Source organism: Symsagittifera roscoffensis, chromosome 1 (genome assembly GCF_963678635.1).
Source record: "Symsagittifera roscoffensis chromosome 1, txSymRosc1.1, whole genome shotgun sequence".
NCBI lineage: Eukaryota > Metazoa > Xenacoelomorpha > Acoela > Convolutidae > Symsagittifera > Symsagittifera roscoffensis.
The window spans coordinates 23,914,763-23,931,502 of record NC_087062.1 but is presented as its reverse complement, the minus strand read 5'-3'; the positions used below and the strand labels follow the sequence as shown (position 1 = coordinate 23,931,502).

General features: G+C 34.5%; 2 protein-coding genes across 3 annotated transcripts in view; both read right to left on the bottom strand.

The window, feature by feature from the left end:
• LOC134841641 (dnaJ homolog subfamily C member 13-like) overlaps positions 1-16,740 on the bottom strand; it is a 554,774-nt gene that overhangs the window by 326,090 nt on the left and 211,944 nt on the right. The window lies entirely within an intron of this gene.
• Positions 627-16,740, bottom strand: part of LOC134841557 (recQ-like DNA helicase BLM) — a 40,132-nt gene continuing 24,018 nt past the window's right edge. Inside the window, exons 9-16 of the mRNA XM_063857589.1 lie at positions 12,856-13,116; positions 11,974-12,055; positions 5,548-5,680; positions 4,085-4,249; positions 2,433-2,516; positions 1,797-2,070; positions 1,411-1,592; positions 627-1,146 (exon numbers count right to left, since the gene is read on the bottom strand). Coding sequence (XP_063713659.1) covers positions 742-1,146; positions 1,411-1,592; positions 1,797-2,070; positions 2,433-2,516; positions 4,085-4,249; positions 5,548-5,680; positions 11,974-12,055; positions 12,856-13,116 — 1,586 coding nt within the window. The 3' untranslated portion in view covers positions 627-741. The remainder of the gene's footprint in view (positions 1,147-1,410; positions 1,593-1,796; positions 2,071-2,432; positions 2,517-4,084; positions 4,250-5,547; positions 5,681-11,973; positions 12,056-12,855; positions 13,117-16,740) is intronic.

Genomic DNA, 16,740 nt, shown 5'->3' with positions numbered 1-16,740 from the left:
ACTTAACAGTTTAGAATTATGTAAGGTGATTCTCAAAACACTTTCGCTGATGATGCAAAAATAAACAAAGTATCAAAATCTGGACAAAGTTCAACTTTTTGGTTTTAAGTGGTTTTTAATGAGCCCATGACCGTGAACAATTTTCAAATGACCTTAAACTAAAACATAGCCAAACATTAACACAGTGAACTCAAGGGAACTGAAAAATAATCGAAAAAAAAATCAATTTAAGCTTTTAGAGTTGGAAGAACCTTACATGATTGGCTCATTCTTCATTTAACTGACCTTGAGAATTCTTTTGAGAAAATTTAGAAAACTGGATCAATAGGTAGTTTTTTATTTCGATTTGAAGTCTTCAAGTCATTCAAGAGTTTTTCGCGCCATTTGCACATTCGTAGTTGGAGGGAGAGCTTAATTTTTTCAGCAAAAGAAATCAAAATTCGAACCGCGAAAAATCAATTTGAGAGTGATCAAAACTTAATCTTCAAAAAAAAACTTGAATCAGTATCCTCACTTCGTTTACTAGTTTACATTTATTTACTACCCAAGAATTATCTTGCCTATAATTTTCCCCAGAAGTACTTTCAATTTGATGCTTAGCTATGAAAAAAAGATTTCAACTAAAAACTAAATTGCAAATGATTAGACAGAAACAACACATTCAAGCAGGTCAATTCGAAACAAAAAATGCATCTAAAATGTCAATCAACTGAGTTTTAGCACTGACATTTTTTTCGCCACTTAGAACAATTTCCCCTTGCTACTTTTCAGAGCTCCTTGAGATAACACTGCACTTGAAATTCCAGCTGTACCAGCTCTGTAAGACATGGTTGAACTTGAAGTTGATCCCAACCACGAATGGCCTTTTGACACCAGAGATGAGCCACCAATTTTTGGTACCGTTCGACCAGTCGGTTTTTTGGCCATTGGACTCCGACTAGACACACTTCGTGAAGTTGACCTTCTTTTCACCCCGCGTGGCGAAGCCCTGGTAGGTCGTCTCCCGCGGTAACTTCCCCGTGATCTTCCTCGTTTCCCTCGCCAGCCCCCTCTAGATGATCCCGAGCCACCCGAAGGAGGGAAATAATTTGATTCTTCTACCATGGAGGCATCATTACGTCCATACGGGTCTTCATCGTCTTGATCCTAAGCATAAAATACTTTCGAACATCATCAAATAAAACTGAATTTGTTTCATTCTGAAAAATACACTCTACCCCCCTTTTGTCTTTGACAGATTAAAAAATTTGATATAGCTCAAATTCGCGTAATACAGAAAAGATTTAGATACAAATTTTATCCAAATTTTTCGTACAAAGAAAAACTCATCTTTCATTTTCTATTTTAAAGTCTAGCTGAATACATCATTATCACAGAAATTTTAAGACAAATTTTAAAATAACGCCTTACCCACGGCGCATCTGGTTCCTGTTCGCCTGGGTCCGAGACATCACCAGTCTGTTCCATGAGATCCCAGCCAAACTTGCGAGTGATATCCAGAATCATGTTGCCATAAGCCAATATCTTCCTCTCCGTCATCCCGTCACACTGTGACAACTCCTCCGCAGACGCCGGCAGATGCTCACTCAGCCCTGGAATGACGTTTATTAAAATAGATTTTAAAAAAATGGAGCCTCCGTGAAACACAGAAAATATCATAGTTCCTAAGGTCAATAATCAAATGAGTTTTAAAGCCATCTCAGGTATCAAAGCTTTCATTAAATTTTTAGGGCTAAAACAATTGAAATGTGATAATTTTGAGCTTAATTCATTCTTCGATAAACTAGAAAGCTTACATTTGACTTGTTCGGAGTTGAGCACATTGCTGTGGTTCTTGATGTGTTTTTCGATCGCATACTTGCGCGCAAATTGATACAGCGCATCTCTGCACAGAATAGCAATATTCTCTCGGACCGACTGCTCGTCTTTCTTCTCGCCTGCAGGGTAATTTTTCAGGTTCGATTCTATGGATATCGGCGCTTTAGTTATCTTCTTGTGCAGTTCTACTTTGAAGCTATTGTTCAGCAAAGCATGACCATTTCTACCTGGCCTCAGAGTATTTGATGTCACCTGAAAAAATATTGATTGATCAATAACCAGCCTAAGATATCAAGCGAAAAGAACAAGAAATCTTTACCACTGCAAACTGTTTTGGAATAAATACAATATTTCGATTAAGAAAATGCCCAGTATTTAAAAAATAACCAATTTAAATATTTATAAATCAAATCGCACCAATTTTTTTTCGCTTAGCAACATAACGCCGAGTAAATAGCGAGAAGTACAAGGAAGCGCCTAGATTAGAATTTATTAAGAAGCAAGGCATATTTTTATGATCTTTGAAATTTTAACGATGATTTTGTTATCGGTGCTTAAGCGACAGGCTTACGAAGTTAAGGAAGACCCAGATATTCATGTTTAAAAGTGCGTACCGTAAAGCCTCCTCCAACAGTGCAAACTTTGGAGTCCTGTCCCAATACACCCACTTCAATCATCCTCTTCATCAGTCGCTCCACCTAGACATTGAAACTGGTATCAACTAACTGTTCACCCCAGAAATCATATTAGACAATAAAGTATGAGCTCGACCATATCACTTTCAAAATTTTCCCGCTGAAAATTTGGTAAATGTTTGAAAACATAGCCAACTGACAGTCTGAAAAGAGTAATGAACGCAAGGAAACTGAAACAAAAACTGAATTGCTTTTTTTTTCAAAAATCTTCAACTTTTGAATTTAGAAGAAAAAAATAGATGACCTTAAAGCTCTTTAAATTTGTATAATAATTTATGATGGACATTTTTTGGTAAAATTAACCCAATTTGAGAAAACTGGATCAATAGGTAAAACTTTTATTTCACTGGGAAATCTGATAACTAATTTCCATTTTCGAAATCAGATGTCGATCACGTTTTTCGTGACTTTCACATTTTTGCTGTTCGATAGTGGAGTTCGCCTTCCTTTTAACAATGGAAATGCACTGAACTCAAAAAAGTTACAAGTCAAACGGCGAAAAATCAAAATTAAGCGTGAATAAATTAAGAATTTTTCCTAAAAAAATCTGCAAGACCTAATTAAAAAGACATACATGATATCAGATTATATTTCCGTGCAATTTTAAGCTCCATAAAAAAATGGTTTGGGAATGAGACACAGAATCATCTCGCGTTTTATTTACACAGAGACGAAGCTGCACTTCGCATACGCAAGCAAAAATATGACCGATAACGCTACTGAGAAAAACTGAATAAAACTTTGAGTCTTCCAATTTCTTAAGTGACGAAAGCCAATTATACCGCATTAGCAGTACCAGTCAATTTGAAAAAAAAAAGAAATTTACCAACTAACATGCCTCAATTTATAGAGCAGTCTATCGAGCAGTAATAACATGAAAAAAAAAACAAATGTAATGAAAATAAAATGAATTTTTTTTTAATTTGAGATTTTTTGTGAAAATCATCACCCCACACGCCTTATTAAGTAGAAAGCAATAAAGTACTCTCCTAGTAACAAATCAATTATGGCAAATAAGCTTCGTTCAACCAATTTGGAACGATTTATAAGACGGATTAAATCTACGCTTACGCGCTAATAGCACGAATTATATCGCGCGTTAATTGTCTCAAATTAGCAATTTTTGAAACCCCATAACTTAACGAAAAATGATCACAGGTGAAATATTTTTCCAAATTTAAGCTCAGGACAACAATACTTTTTGAATGTTAAAAAAATCCCGTCAAAAATGGATTTTTAAGAAAGAAGCCGAAATTTGTCTGAAGAAGAAAACCACCACGGGCAGAATTATTCCGTTACTTTCGCTACGAAAGTCGGAACAATAATAGTCTGTGTTAAAATCCTAAGCATTGGCTGTACTTAATAGCTGGTTCTTGATCAAAATGAATGAACACTTTCAAAATGAACACATTTTATCGCAACAATATTTGCGCCGCAACAATATTTGCGACTTAGGTTGGAAAAAAAAGATGGTTCATACTATAACACAAGCATTGCTTGTGTTATGACTGTTTACCGACCAGCTAAATAGGTAAAACTTTTATTTTCTAAGACAAATCGTGACAATTTACCTCCTCCTTGCTCTGAGTCTTTCCCTTGCCGTACATTGCCAACATATGGTGATTGGCCCCTTTGACAGTCTTGTTGGCTGACCCCCTGTACACGTCTATCCAATGTTTCAAGGGGAACTGTCTGCCACCTTTGCCATCCACTTCTTTTATACTGCGCACGATATCCTAACACAGAACCGATTTCAAAACTAATCAATTTGATCATTACAATCTGTTAGAAAACGCCATTTCTAATGTTTATAGACACAAACTCAATATTTATGAACGATCAGAACTATATTGAAAACTAAATACTTTGAAATTTCGAAAACTAACTTGATAGAAATATAAACAAGAATCACAATATCACCTGCGTCAACGAGTATTCTACAAGTGTAACTAACAAAAAACATAGCCAACAGACAGTTGGAAGGCATAGCCGACAAACAGATGGAAAAAAGTCTAGGAACGAAAAAAAATACTGGCTTGTCTTAGAAAAAAACCACCAACTTCCAATTTTCAAAGAAATATATGCGCTTAAAGCTCTTTGAATTTCTAGAACAACTTATGATTGACCTTTTTTGATAAAATTAATCCAATTTGAGAAAACTGGATCAATAAGAAAAAAGTTTATTTTCGCTGGGAAATCTGAAAATCAAATTCCACTTTCGAAACCAGAAGTCGATCAAATTTTTTGCGCTATTTATATGCCTTCCATTCAAATAAGGAAATCAAAATTTAGTGGGAAAAAGTTTTAGGACTTTTTTTTCTGAAAAACCAAGAATCCCCAGTCCTCGCATCTCCACCACAGGCCCTTGACAATTTACTAATACTAGCCATAAATAATGCAGCTACATATGCTAAAAAGATGTCAATGTTATGCAGCAAAAGCGCCAGATATAGACACAAATTTTGCATGTAATAACTTGGAATATACTAAACTAAAGGCGTCATACTAACTTAACATTAAAAAAATAGGAAATCATGAAGCCAAATTATGAATAAATTATGCATTTTGCCAGACATATGAATAAAAACTGCCAGATATATTGAGTAGGAATTTTTCTGAAATGGAATTTTTACTATTGCACGGCTGTTTGAAACTAACAGCTTTCGGTTCTTGTGATGAATCAAAAATGCATGAAACGTGTTATCTTATTACTTATCGAATGTCAAAGCACATGCTTCCAAAACCGCAAAGAAGCCCCAAAATTGGCACCAAAATTTGCGACTTAGGTTGAAAAAAAATAGTCGTATTATTTACTCTACGCTCGCGGGTGTAATAAGAGTTTCGAAGTATTTGAATAAAATACCAAGGTACTCGAAGAAAAACCAAGACCAAAATATGAGAGTTGAAAAATATATAAGAATATTCACTATGTTCATGATTTTTAATCACACAAATTTAGTATGTTTAATATCCAATTTCAGATGCTCTACAAGTCACGACTGAAAACAGTTTTGCAGGAAAATGAACGATTAACCTTTGCCTCGTTAGTGACGTCGACCATGTGGTAGTTAGCCTTCTGCTTGCAGTTGTCACAGCTGTACTCTGGCCTCTTTCCACAGAAGCTCCTGTCAAACTGGTTCTCGCCAAAATACACTAACTGCAAATACCTGTAACAAACGAATTTTCAAAATATGTTATGATTGCGTTGCTTCAACTCCATTGTAGTCATTTCAGTTGCTAGACCAATTGACTTGTAATCGGGAATTAGAGTTTTCTCGCGGACAGGAAATTTGAAGTAAGCAAATTAGGCGTCTCTAACAGAAACGGAATTTAGAAATTAACTTTAATCTGCAAAACTAGCATTTTAGGCGAAAAACAATGGGCTAACAAAACTTGTTGGTTAAAACAAAATTTCGCAAATAAAAAAAGCGAATATAAAACCATTGTAGATCAAAAAAACTTAGTAGAAAGGATTTACACAGAGGCAAAGCTTCACTTCGAAAACACTACAAAAAGCATCTCTGTAACGTGCAATAATAAAAAGTAGAAATGAGGCTCGAATTAGCAAAAATTCGGCTACATCTGAGATTTGGATTTGAGACCTAGAGATTATGAGCCACACACTAACCACACAGCCACGAAAGCTTAAAAGCTACTTAACACTAGCCATACATGAAGCGGATAACAGATGCTATGCAATTTCCAATACAACAGTGAAATTTCCAAATAGGTGAACACTTTTGTTTGCGAGTTAGGTTAAAAAAGCAGATTCGTATTAGTACACTAAGCTTTCGCTAGTGCAATAAAACATTAATCCGAACATTGTCCACAGAAGCAAAGTGGAGTTCGGCAACTATTGCGATGCAAAAAAAGCACATTGCGGTACACGATAGTGAATGGAAAAAAAATAGTCAAAAAAATTTCTGAAAAATTAGGTTGAAAAAATTACTTGACAAGTTGACAAAAAATAGCAACAAAAACTTAATGGTTGTATAGCATGAAGTTCATAAACAACCTTCAAAAGAAATGAAAATCATTTACCGGACGGAAACAAGTTTTGGGTCAAAAGCGGTCGAGTCGAAAACAAAACTGTTGTCATGAAAAAAATTCTTATGTTGTAAAAGTTTTTACGACCCATCCAATCCGAAATACGTAATCCCATGCAGTTACAATTGGCCTCAAAATAACGCAATATAAATTGACTAAGCCGAGATACCATAATCTGAAACTGTTTAAATAATTTTTAAAAAATGAAAAAAAAAATACCCGAGATCAGACTTGGTAAATTTAAAAATTTGTGAAGTTTCAGTTATAGTAAGAAACTATTTCAATTGGATCAAAAACCATGCTTTAGAAAGTAAGCCCATAAAAACAAAATCAGATGAAAAAGAGCGATTCAAAAAGAAAACGGAAAATGACCGACAGAAACTAGAACAACAAACACGAACAAAAATCAATTTTTTTTTGAAAAAATAATTACAACCTGAAACGCGCTTTACCTAATTACTACTTGAAAGAATGCAGTTTTCTTTGAAATTTACAAAGAATTGAGCATGTCACAAACGATACTTACCATTCCTACTAAATTGATCATTCTGTGAACACAGTTATTTACGGGGAAAAAGTCTACCACCAAATTACAATACCCTTGCTTATGGCAGGGATAGAAATATGATCGCAATGAACGATGAGGCACTAAATGCATGGAAACAGATAAGGAGTCAATGAACGCCAAGAAACAGAAAAAACTGACTCATTTTAAAAACTTTAAATTTCGAATTCCAAAGTTAAAACTATATGGCTTCAAGAAAAGTAAAGCGCTTTGAACTTTAAGTCTTAATAAATTTGAAAATTATTGAACATTCATTTATAATAAAACCTGTTTAAATAGGAACAAAAACCATGCTTTAGAAAGTAAGTCAATAAAAACCGAACCAGGTGAAAAAAAAACCATTTTAAAATAAATACAACCTGAAACGGGCTTTACCAAATTATTACTTACATGATCGTAGTTTTTTAAAAAATTTCCAAAGAATTCAACATGTCAGATATTTACCATTCCTAATAATAATATATTGACCATTCTGTGAACAAAGTTATTTAGGGGTAAAAAAGTACAATAACAGACTGCAAAACCCTTGCTTATCGCAAGGGTAAAAACATGAACGCAATGAACGAGTCAAAGAACGCAAAGAAACCGAAAAAAGTCAATTAAGAGAACGCTAGGAAACAGAAAAAAAACTGACTCGTGAAAAAACTGAACCAGGTGAAAAAAAAACAGTTTTAAAATAAATACAACCTGAAACGGGCTTTACCAAATTACTACTTGAAAGAATGCAGTTTTCTTTGAAATTTACAAAGAATTGAGCATGTCACAAACGATACTTACCATTCCTACTAAATTGATCCTTCTGTGAACACAGTTATTTACGGGGAAAAAGTCTACCACCAAATTACAATACCCTTGCTTATGGCAGGGATAGAAATATGATCGCAATGAACGATGAGGCACTAAATGCATGGAAACAGATAAGGAGTCAATGAACGCTAAGAAACAGAAAAAACTGACTCATTTTAAAAACTTTAAATTTCGAATTCCAAAGTTAAAACTATATGGCTTCAAGAAAAGTAAAGCGCTTTGAACTTTAAGTCTTAGTAAATTTGAAAATTATTGAACATTCATTTATAATAAAACCTGTTTAAATAGGAACAGAAACCATGCTTTAGAAAGTAAGTCAATAAAAACCGAACCAGGTGAAAAAAAAACCATTTTAAAATAAATACAACCTGAAACGGTCTTAACCAAATTATTACTTAAATGATCGTAGTTTTTTAAAAATTTTTCAAAGAATTCAACATGTCAGATATTTACCATTCCTATTAATAATATATTGACCATTCTGTGAACAAAGTTATTTAGGGGTAAAAAAGTACAATAACAGACTGCAAAACCCTTGCTTATCGCAAGGGTTAAAACATGAACGCAATGAACGAGTCAAAGAACGCAAAGAAACCGAAAAAAGTCAATTTAGAGAACGCTAGGAAACAGAAAAAAACTGACTCGTGAAAAAACTGAACCAGGTGAAAAAAAAACCGTTTTAGAATAAATACAACCTGAAACGGGCTTTACCAAATTATTACCTAAATGATCGTAGTTTTTTAAAATTTTTTAAAAGAATTCAACATGTCAGATATTTACCATTCCTAATAAAAATAATTACAACCTGAAACGCGCTTTACCTAATTACTACTTGAAAGAATGCAGTTTTCTTTGAAATTTACAAAGAATTGAGCATGTCACAAACGATACTTACCATTCCTACTAAATTGATCATTCTGTGAACACAGTTATTTACGGGGAAAAAGTCTACCACCAAATTACAATACCCTTGCTTATGGCAGGGATAGAAATATGATCGCAATGAACGATGAGGCACTAAATGCATGGAAACAGATAAGGAGTCAATGAACGCTAAGAAACAGAAAAAACTGACTCATTTTAAAAACTTTAAATTTCGAATTCCAAAGTTAAAACTATATGGCTTCAAGAAAAGTAAAGCGCTTTGAACTTTAAGTCTTAGTAAATTTGAAAATTATTGAACATTCATTTATAATAAAACCTGTTTAAATAGGAACAGAAACCATGCTTTAGAAAGTAAGTCAATAAAAACCGAACCAGGTGAAAAAAAAACATTTTAAAATAAATACAACCTGAAACGGGCTTTATCAAATTATTACTTAAATGATCGTAGTTTTTCAAAGAATTCAACATGTCAGATATTTACCATTCCTAATAATAATATATTGACCATTCTGTGAACAAAGTTAATTAGGGGTAAAAAAGTACAATAACAGACTGCAAAACCCTTGCTTACCGCAAGGGTAAAAACATGAACGCAATGAACGAGTCAAAGAACGCAAAGAAACCGAAAAAAGTCAATTTAGAGAACGCTAGGAAACAGAAAAAAACTGACTCGTTTTTTTTAAAATATAACTTCAAATTCCGCACTCCTAAGTTTAAAATATATAGCTTTAAAGCGTTTAGAACTTTACAAAAAAAAACAAGATAGTCCTTCTTAGAAAAAAAATTTAATCAATTTGAGAAACTGGACCAATGGTAAAGTTTTTATTCCTTGGGAAAAATGAAAACCAAAATCCACGAAATTTAGTTGTCGATTACGTTTTTTTCGCGACCTTTATGCTTTTGCTGTGTAATAGTGGAGCTTGCTTAATTTTAAATTCCAAAAACGCTTGTTTGCTCCTAGACCTTATTTTTTTCTATGCATGAAATGAAACTTTTTTCTGGGGAAATTTGAATTATCAATTGCCCACTTATTTTTTTGTCGGGTTCAGTTCCAAAGCCTGGAATTTTTGATAACAAACTATAATTTAATTAAAAGTTGCTCTATAATTTGTAGAAGTTTGAATATGCTTGAAATTTACTTATTTGTTGTCTTAATCATTTACTATTTCATTGGAAGAGCAGAAATGAAATGTGATGCTGTTAAAATTTGAGGGGTGGGATGTCAAATAGGAAGGCGTCTTAAGTGTTTAGATATGATAGTTCCAAATGATATACTTGATAGTTCTTAAGCGCAGCCGCAAACACAAGCGATAAAATGTCAAGTAGTTGTAAAAATGCTTAAAAAAATTATAAAACTAGTGAGTTTCGAAAAAGAAACCCCCTCAACGAGAATTGAACCTCATTCCTCGGACAATCAAGATTCCCAGTTGAATGACCTACGCAACTGGGTCACTGACGCCTATAGAAAGCGGCATAAAAAGACAATTTTTGCATGTAATTACTCATAAACGTGACCTCATTACCTTTGCGTTCATGAAATTTGCAGTATGAGGTCGAATTGTGTATAAATTACGCACTTCAGAAAAATACTGATTTGAAAAAATATTCTGAGAGGGAATTTTTATTATTGTACTGATGTACGAAACAGATAGCTTTCTTTGGTTCATTTAACCAAAAAAAGCAGAAACTGTTAATTTCTCACTCAAATTACAACGCACATACTATTGAATAGCCAATACGGCCTCCTGTTTTAAAGTGGTTGTTTTAAGACAGGAAGCTAGCTGTATTGGCTATTCAAAAGCATGTGCGTTGACAACTGCTTATAAATAAGTTAACACAGTTGAGGCTTTTTCAATTCGTCAAATGAACCGAAGAAATCTATTTGTTTCTTACAGCTGTACAATAAAAAAACTTTTTTCTCAGAAACTTTCCGAATCAATATATTTCGCGAAATTTTTGACATGCATATTTCATACACAATTTGGCTTTAGACGGTCCAATTTGTTACAAGCAAAGTTAGTTCGGTTGCTTTTGGTTTATTACATTTCAATTTATTACTTAGGTTAGAAAAAAGTAGGTTAGAAAGGTCAGAAAAAAGCATCACACTACGCTCTGCTAGTGCAAAGACAACAAATTCTTTGGCAATTTTGTTTTCGGCTCAACGGATTCTACCCAAATATTGTCGACTGAATGCTTAATGCTGCTGATTGCGTTCTCGACAATAATTTTCTTTCAAATATTTTATTTGCTAGATCATTGGTTTCAGCCTCGTTTTCTATTCGCCAGCTTGCTATGCTGTAGTTGCGTTGTATCGCAAGTGCTGCAAGACTCCGCTTTGCCCCTGTGTTTATATTTATTATCGCAACATCAGCCAAATCAAAACTCATGTTATGCATAAGCAATTGTTTTGGCAATTTTAATTTCAGCTCAACGGAGTCTACCCAAAAATTGTCAACTGAATGCTTACTTAATGCTGCTGGTTGCTTTCTCGACTATAATTTTCTTTCAATTCCTTTTTTCTCTAATTCGTGGTTTTCGCCTCATTTTCTAATCGCTAGCTTGCAGTCCTGTGCTTGCGTTGTATCGCAAGTTGTGAAACACTCAGCTTTACCTCTGTGTTTATACTTAATATCCAAACAGCATAGCCAACTGACAGTTAAAAGAGTAATGAATGTGCGGAAACAGAAAAAACGGACTTGGTTTTTTGAATTAACTTAAACTTTTGAATTTTAAATTAAAAAATACATGCCCCTGAGGCTCTTTGAATTTAACGAACAACTTGTTATTTGTGTTTTTTTTTGATAAAATTAACCCAGTTTGAGAAAACTGGATCAATAGGTTAAAATTTTATTTCACTCGGAAATCTGATAATTAAAATCCATTTTCAAAATTAGAAGTCGATCACGTTTTTCGTGATCTTTACATTTTTGCTGTTCGATAGGGTAGTTTGCCTTCCTTTTTCTAAAGGAAGCGAAGTGAAATTAGAAAGGAATCAAAAGTCAAAAGGACGAAAAATCAAAATTTGACGTGAGCAAATTTTAAGATTTTTTCGTAAAATCACCAAGACCTATATAATACTATTTACTATGTTTATTACTCTTAATCAGCGAAATCAAAATTCAAGTTCTTCATAAATCATAACTTCAGATTTTTTACCTCCTACATTGAACGTAGTTCTCGGCATATTGTGTCACTATTTTGGCATTCTCGATGTGTAGTTGTCGCGTCTGGTAGCTGCCTGTGAATAAAAAAAAAATCCATCAGTCAATCAGCAACCAAAACAAACAGCTACTTTTTTATCATGTGAGCGAACTTCATAGTGAGGATGCTGAAATGAGCTTACAATATCTTATCTTGACATGTTTTATAGCTAATTATGATATCAAAGAAGACGCGCATGAGTGTCGCCTATAAAAACATCAGTGCGACACCATTTAGTTAAACCAGGCCGAAACTGATAGTAAACTTCTTTAAACTTTATAGGCGCTTGCCACAAAAAATTGCCATATACAGAAGGAAGCAGTATTACACGGGACATTCAATTCTTTTTGAACAGAAAATGCGCACAGCAGTGAAGTCACGACCGCCATGTTTGTTCCATTTGGAACATTCTCACCCCACCAATGTTCTTAAGAGACGGTCGACAATCGAAAAGAAATTCGAGCTATGTTCGCTTTCCCTACCTCTAGATTGTGTAAACAGAGAACTCAAGATTGTTGTTAACAAAAAAGAAGTAAAATTACATTACCATAATTTCCTAGAACAACATTCCGCCACATTAGAACAGAAAAAATCGTAGCTAAGGAACAAAGCTGCCTGCCTTATACAGAAAGCTCAGAAGTTTCAATATGTTAATCAAATTTGCGTCTCTTTAAGATTTAATCGGAACGCTTTTTATCTGATTTTTGCACACTGATTTTTTCAACCGTTCATAAATTTGCAGCCCTTATTCACTGAAATTTATAACTCAAAAAGCTCAGGTATATTCAACTATCAGTTCCCAGCTATACTGGAAACATAAAGTTCTCTTGCACTTACCAGAATTATCCGAATTGAGCAGATTACACAGCCTGGTGTAATCAGCCGAACTATAGTACAAACAACACACACTTCTTTGGCCATCTCTTCCCGCCCGTCCACTTTCTTGATAGTAGCCTTCGAGAGACTTGGGCATACTGTAGTGGAAGACAAAGCGCACGTCAGGCTTGTCAATGCCCATTCCGAATGCGATAGTAGCACAGATGATAAGCACGTCGTTCTCAATCCAGGAGCGCTGGATGTCCGTTCTTCTCTTGTCAGCTAACACAAATTTTATATTTTTAAACCATAACAAAGTTCAGATCATAAGCAAAAAAAGCATCTAACAAGGTCCAACATTTATTCGCCGTAAGGAGCCGAATAGCTAATGGTCTGTCTCTATTCATGTGGCGTGAATAGTTTGAGCTTAAATATTTGTAAATCTTTCAGAATCTTCCTCGAACATTTTTAGCTTTTCATCTTCAGTCACTGTTTTTTTTAGTTGACCAGTTCTGAAATGCCCGTAGGCTAAGGACGATATACCGTCAGTCTTGTAGAAACGCTTGTTATCAAATGGAGACAACACAATTTTGTTAACTTGATCAATAGATAAGTAATGATTATGACTGGTAATTGTGTTCATAGGTTCCCTGATAGCAGTTCTTTTTCAACAGAACGGATTTAAACTTTTCATGATGTAAAGTGTGTTTAATTGCTTTGCTCACTCCTTTTGCGCTACACTTGGTTTTCATTCTACTTTCTTCTACAAAATGAATTCAGTAGGCTTTCGGTTTTAAAAAGACGGCCTCTGTAATAACATTTCCTTTCAATTCATCTGTCAATTTAAGTGGAACTTTTTTGTTTGCATTGCTAAACAAAAAATGATTTTGTGGATAAGCACTGATATCCATATCATCTTTAAAGTAGAATAGATCATTATACACGTCCTTAGTTTCTATTTCGTAGAAAAGGGAATCTGTATCCTTGTAAAGCACTCGTGCTCTTCTGCCGTAGAATGGGACAATCTTTTTAAAATGAAACTTGTAGAGTTGGAGTTTTGAAACATCCAGAATTGCCAATCCCAAATAGGTTGGTTTATTCCAAAAGATAATTTTTTTTAAAATTGATACTGCCACCATATCGTCCTTGAAAATTTTGAACTTGTTAAAGTTAAGCTTATTACAGTAGAAGTAGGCTTGATGCTCTTTTGTTACCATGATCAGTTTTTGCCGCCGTCTTAAATTCTCCATTGTCTTTCCAAAGCAGGAGTTAACCAGTAGCTTGAAAAAGTTTTTTTTTGAATTCGGATAATCCTATTTCCTGTCTCAATCTGGTGTTCATGTCGATGTAAGCTTTTAGAAAATCTGATTGGTGGAACCGAAGAACTTTATGCAATTTGGTTATGATCAACCCTTGTTCAACCAAAAACTTAAGCATTGAGTAATAGCATACCTATTCTGTTTTGCTGAACAAAGTCTCCAATAGTTGCATCTAAAACAGAGTCATCGGTTGCATCTAAAATGTCCTGCAATTTTGTTTCTATCTATTTAAAACCTCCTACAGGCATTTTCTTCATCATAGTTTCACCATAAAGGTTGACGACATCTAAGAACATGCCGTATGTTGAGGGTTTTTTTTTTCGTCAAAATCAGATAGATAGTGATTGTTGGCTTTTATGTACCGTTTTTCGCCAATTCCATTAAGGCCTCCACGTAATGATTTTTCAATAAAAAGTAACATGTCGATATCATTGAGAAGTTCCAATTCAACTCCAGTCGTCTTTAGCATAGCATCCCATGAAACGTTTGGAGCTGAATAATAGTGGCATGGATCTAAATCATAATTCTCTTTAAAAATGTTTCTGAAAGTCTCGAACACGTCTGCAAGCAGTAAAACATCGCTTTTGAGATATAAATCATGATAGTCTCCTATGTTCTGGCATTTGAAAGTTTTCCAAACTTGATTTGCAAATTCAAAGTCTGATTTTGTTACATCAACTCGCCCCGACAAAACATTTGTCCAATCCGTTCCAAAGCGAGGTAGACTTTTTCCGCAAATTTTGTGTATGAATCCATATAAGAATAGGGATAAATTCCTTTTCGCATGAGAAGATGTTTTTCGTTTTCTCGAGGAAAAAATGTCTCTAAAATTATTTGATTGTCAGACCTCAAAGATTTTGAAAGGTTTTCCAGACTCTCAGGAAGAAACCGAAAACTGTCTAAGAACCTCATTTCTTCGAACTTTGTTTTTTTCCACTCCTTTTTTATCCACGTAACTGCCAACGTCAACGGGTACATGCAAGCTAAAGGAGATGTAATTTTCATCTGTGCAGGGAACAACAGTGATCTTTTCTCCTCCAGCCAAAGTAAGATTTCCGATTAAATGGTGCGAATCATATTTGCTGAGGTTGTGAAAAAATACAGGCGTGAATGCTTGAACTCTCAACTTCAGGTTGCACTTATTATGAGCCAACCCAAAAATTTTTCCTGTTGCGTGATCATGATGCACAACTTTGTCGTTCAAAAGATCTTTATGACAAATAACGCATTGGCTTGTTGATGAGTACAGAATATCTCTTTCTGTCTTGGAAATGTCAAGCTGCTTTTGTTTCTGTTTTGCATGTGATAAATTTTTTGCCTGTAAGCGAATCCAGTCAAAAAAGTTTTTTATGCAATCTGGTCCTCTGTCAGTTTTATAAGTTGTGCTGTTTGTGGTTCTATCCACTAACACAACACCAAACTAGCAGGGTATCTGATCTTCCAACTTAGTTTTTCCAACTCTAGATAGATCTATTTTACACGTTATGTGTTTCCTGCACAGGGCCTCTGTATCAGCATAAATTGCAAATGGACACAATGCAGACTTGAACCAATGTTGAAAGGTAATCGTTGAACCCTCTGGTGGCATTTTAATTGATACTGCATCATGCTCTCCACAAAGTTTTAAATGTTCGTTTAGAATTTTTTCGGAAGAGAATCCATGAAGACATCGCTCGCAAAATTTAGTTCTATTACTGCTGGTTTTATATTGTCGAGTCATAAAAGCATTGAAGTTAGTAATTAAGCAATAATGAAATTGGATTCCATTGCTGATTAGCAGAAGATTGATTCTTTTGACATTTCTCTTTGAAAAGAAAAGCGGAACTATTTGGTTCTGCTCGTAGCCAAAGACATTTATTGCAAGACTATTATTGCCTTCGAAAAGGAGTATACCCTTCAAAGGCATCGGGAAGTTGACCTTGTCAAGATCAAGCTGGTCCAGCATTTTTTGTAGGGGCTCGGATTTTGTTTATTATGAGTTTTAAGGGGATTCAAGGCTGCTAAAATTGAGTAAGCAAAACACTTCTGGTCCTTGTTGTGAATATTTAAAAGAAAATGGTTATTTTCAAACAGTGCAGTTGTTGGAAGGTAAGTGCTTCCCTTGATTGGTTTGAATTTATTAATATTGACATCCAAATGCTCAAGTGGTTCAATAACAAATCCACTGCAACTATTACAGAACACTTGCAAAGTGCTGACCATTTGGTCAACCATTTCAAAAAAGTCAGCGTTCCTCAAGTCAATAAAAACGGGTCGTGAATTGCTGCTTGCATGGCATGTTACCTTCGTTTCATCAACCGGTTTTATCAATGAAGTAAAAATTGAAAACTGTACTTTGATTGCCCCGTGTTCAGCAAACTTTTTCTTCAAAAACTACTGAATCTTGCTTCTAAAACATTCCATGACAGCTGTCAGGTCCAGTTGGTGACGAATATCTATTCGATAGGACTGAAAAAACTTTTTTGGTGCATGCTGCTGAGTTACGAATTGTATTTCATCACCACCGTCTATTTTATTCTTTCTGAATGAGGTTGTGATTAACGTCAACATGTTGTGTCAATGTGTCTCGACATCCAAACACTCTGGG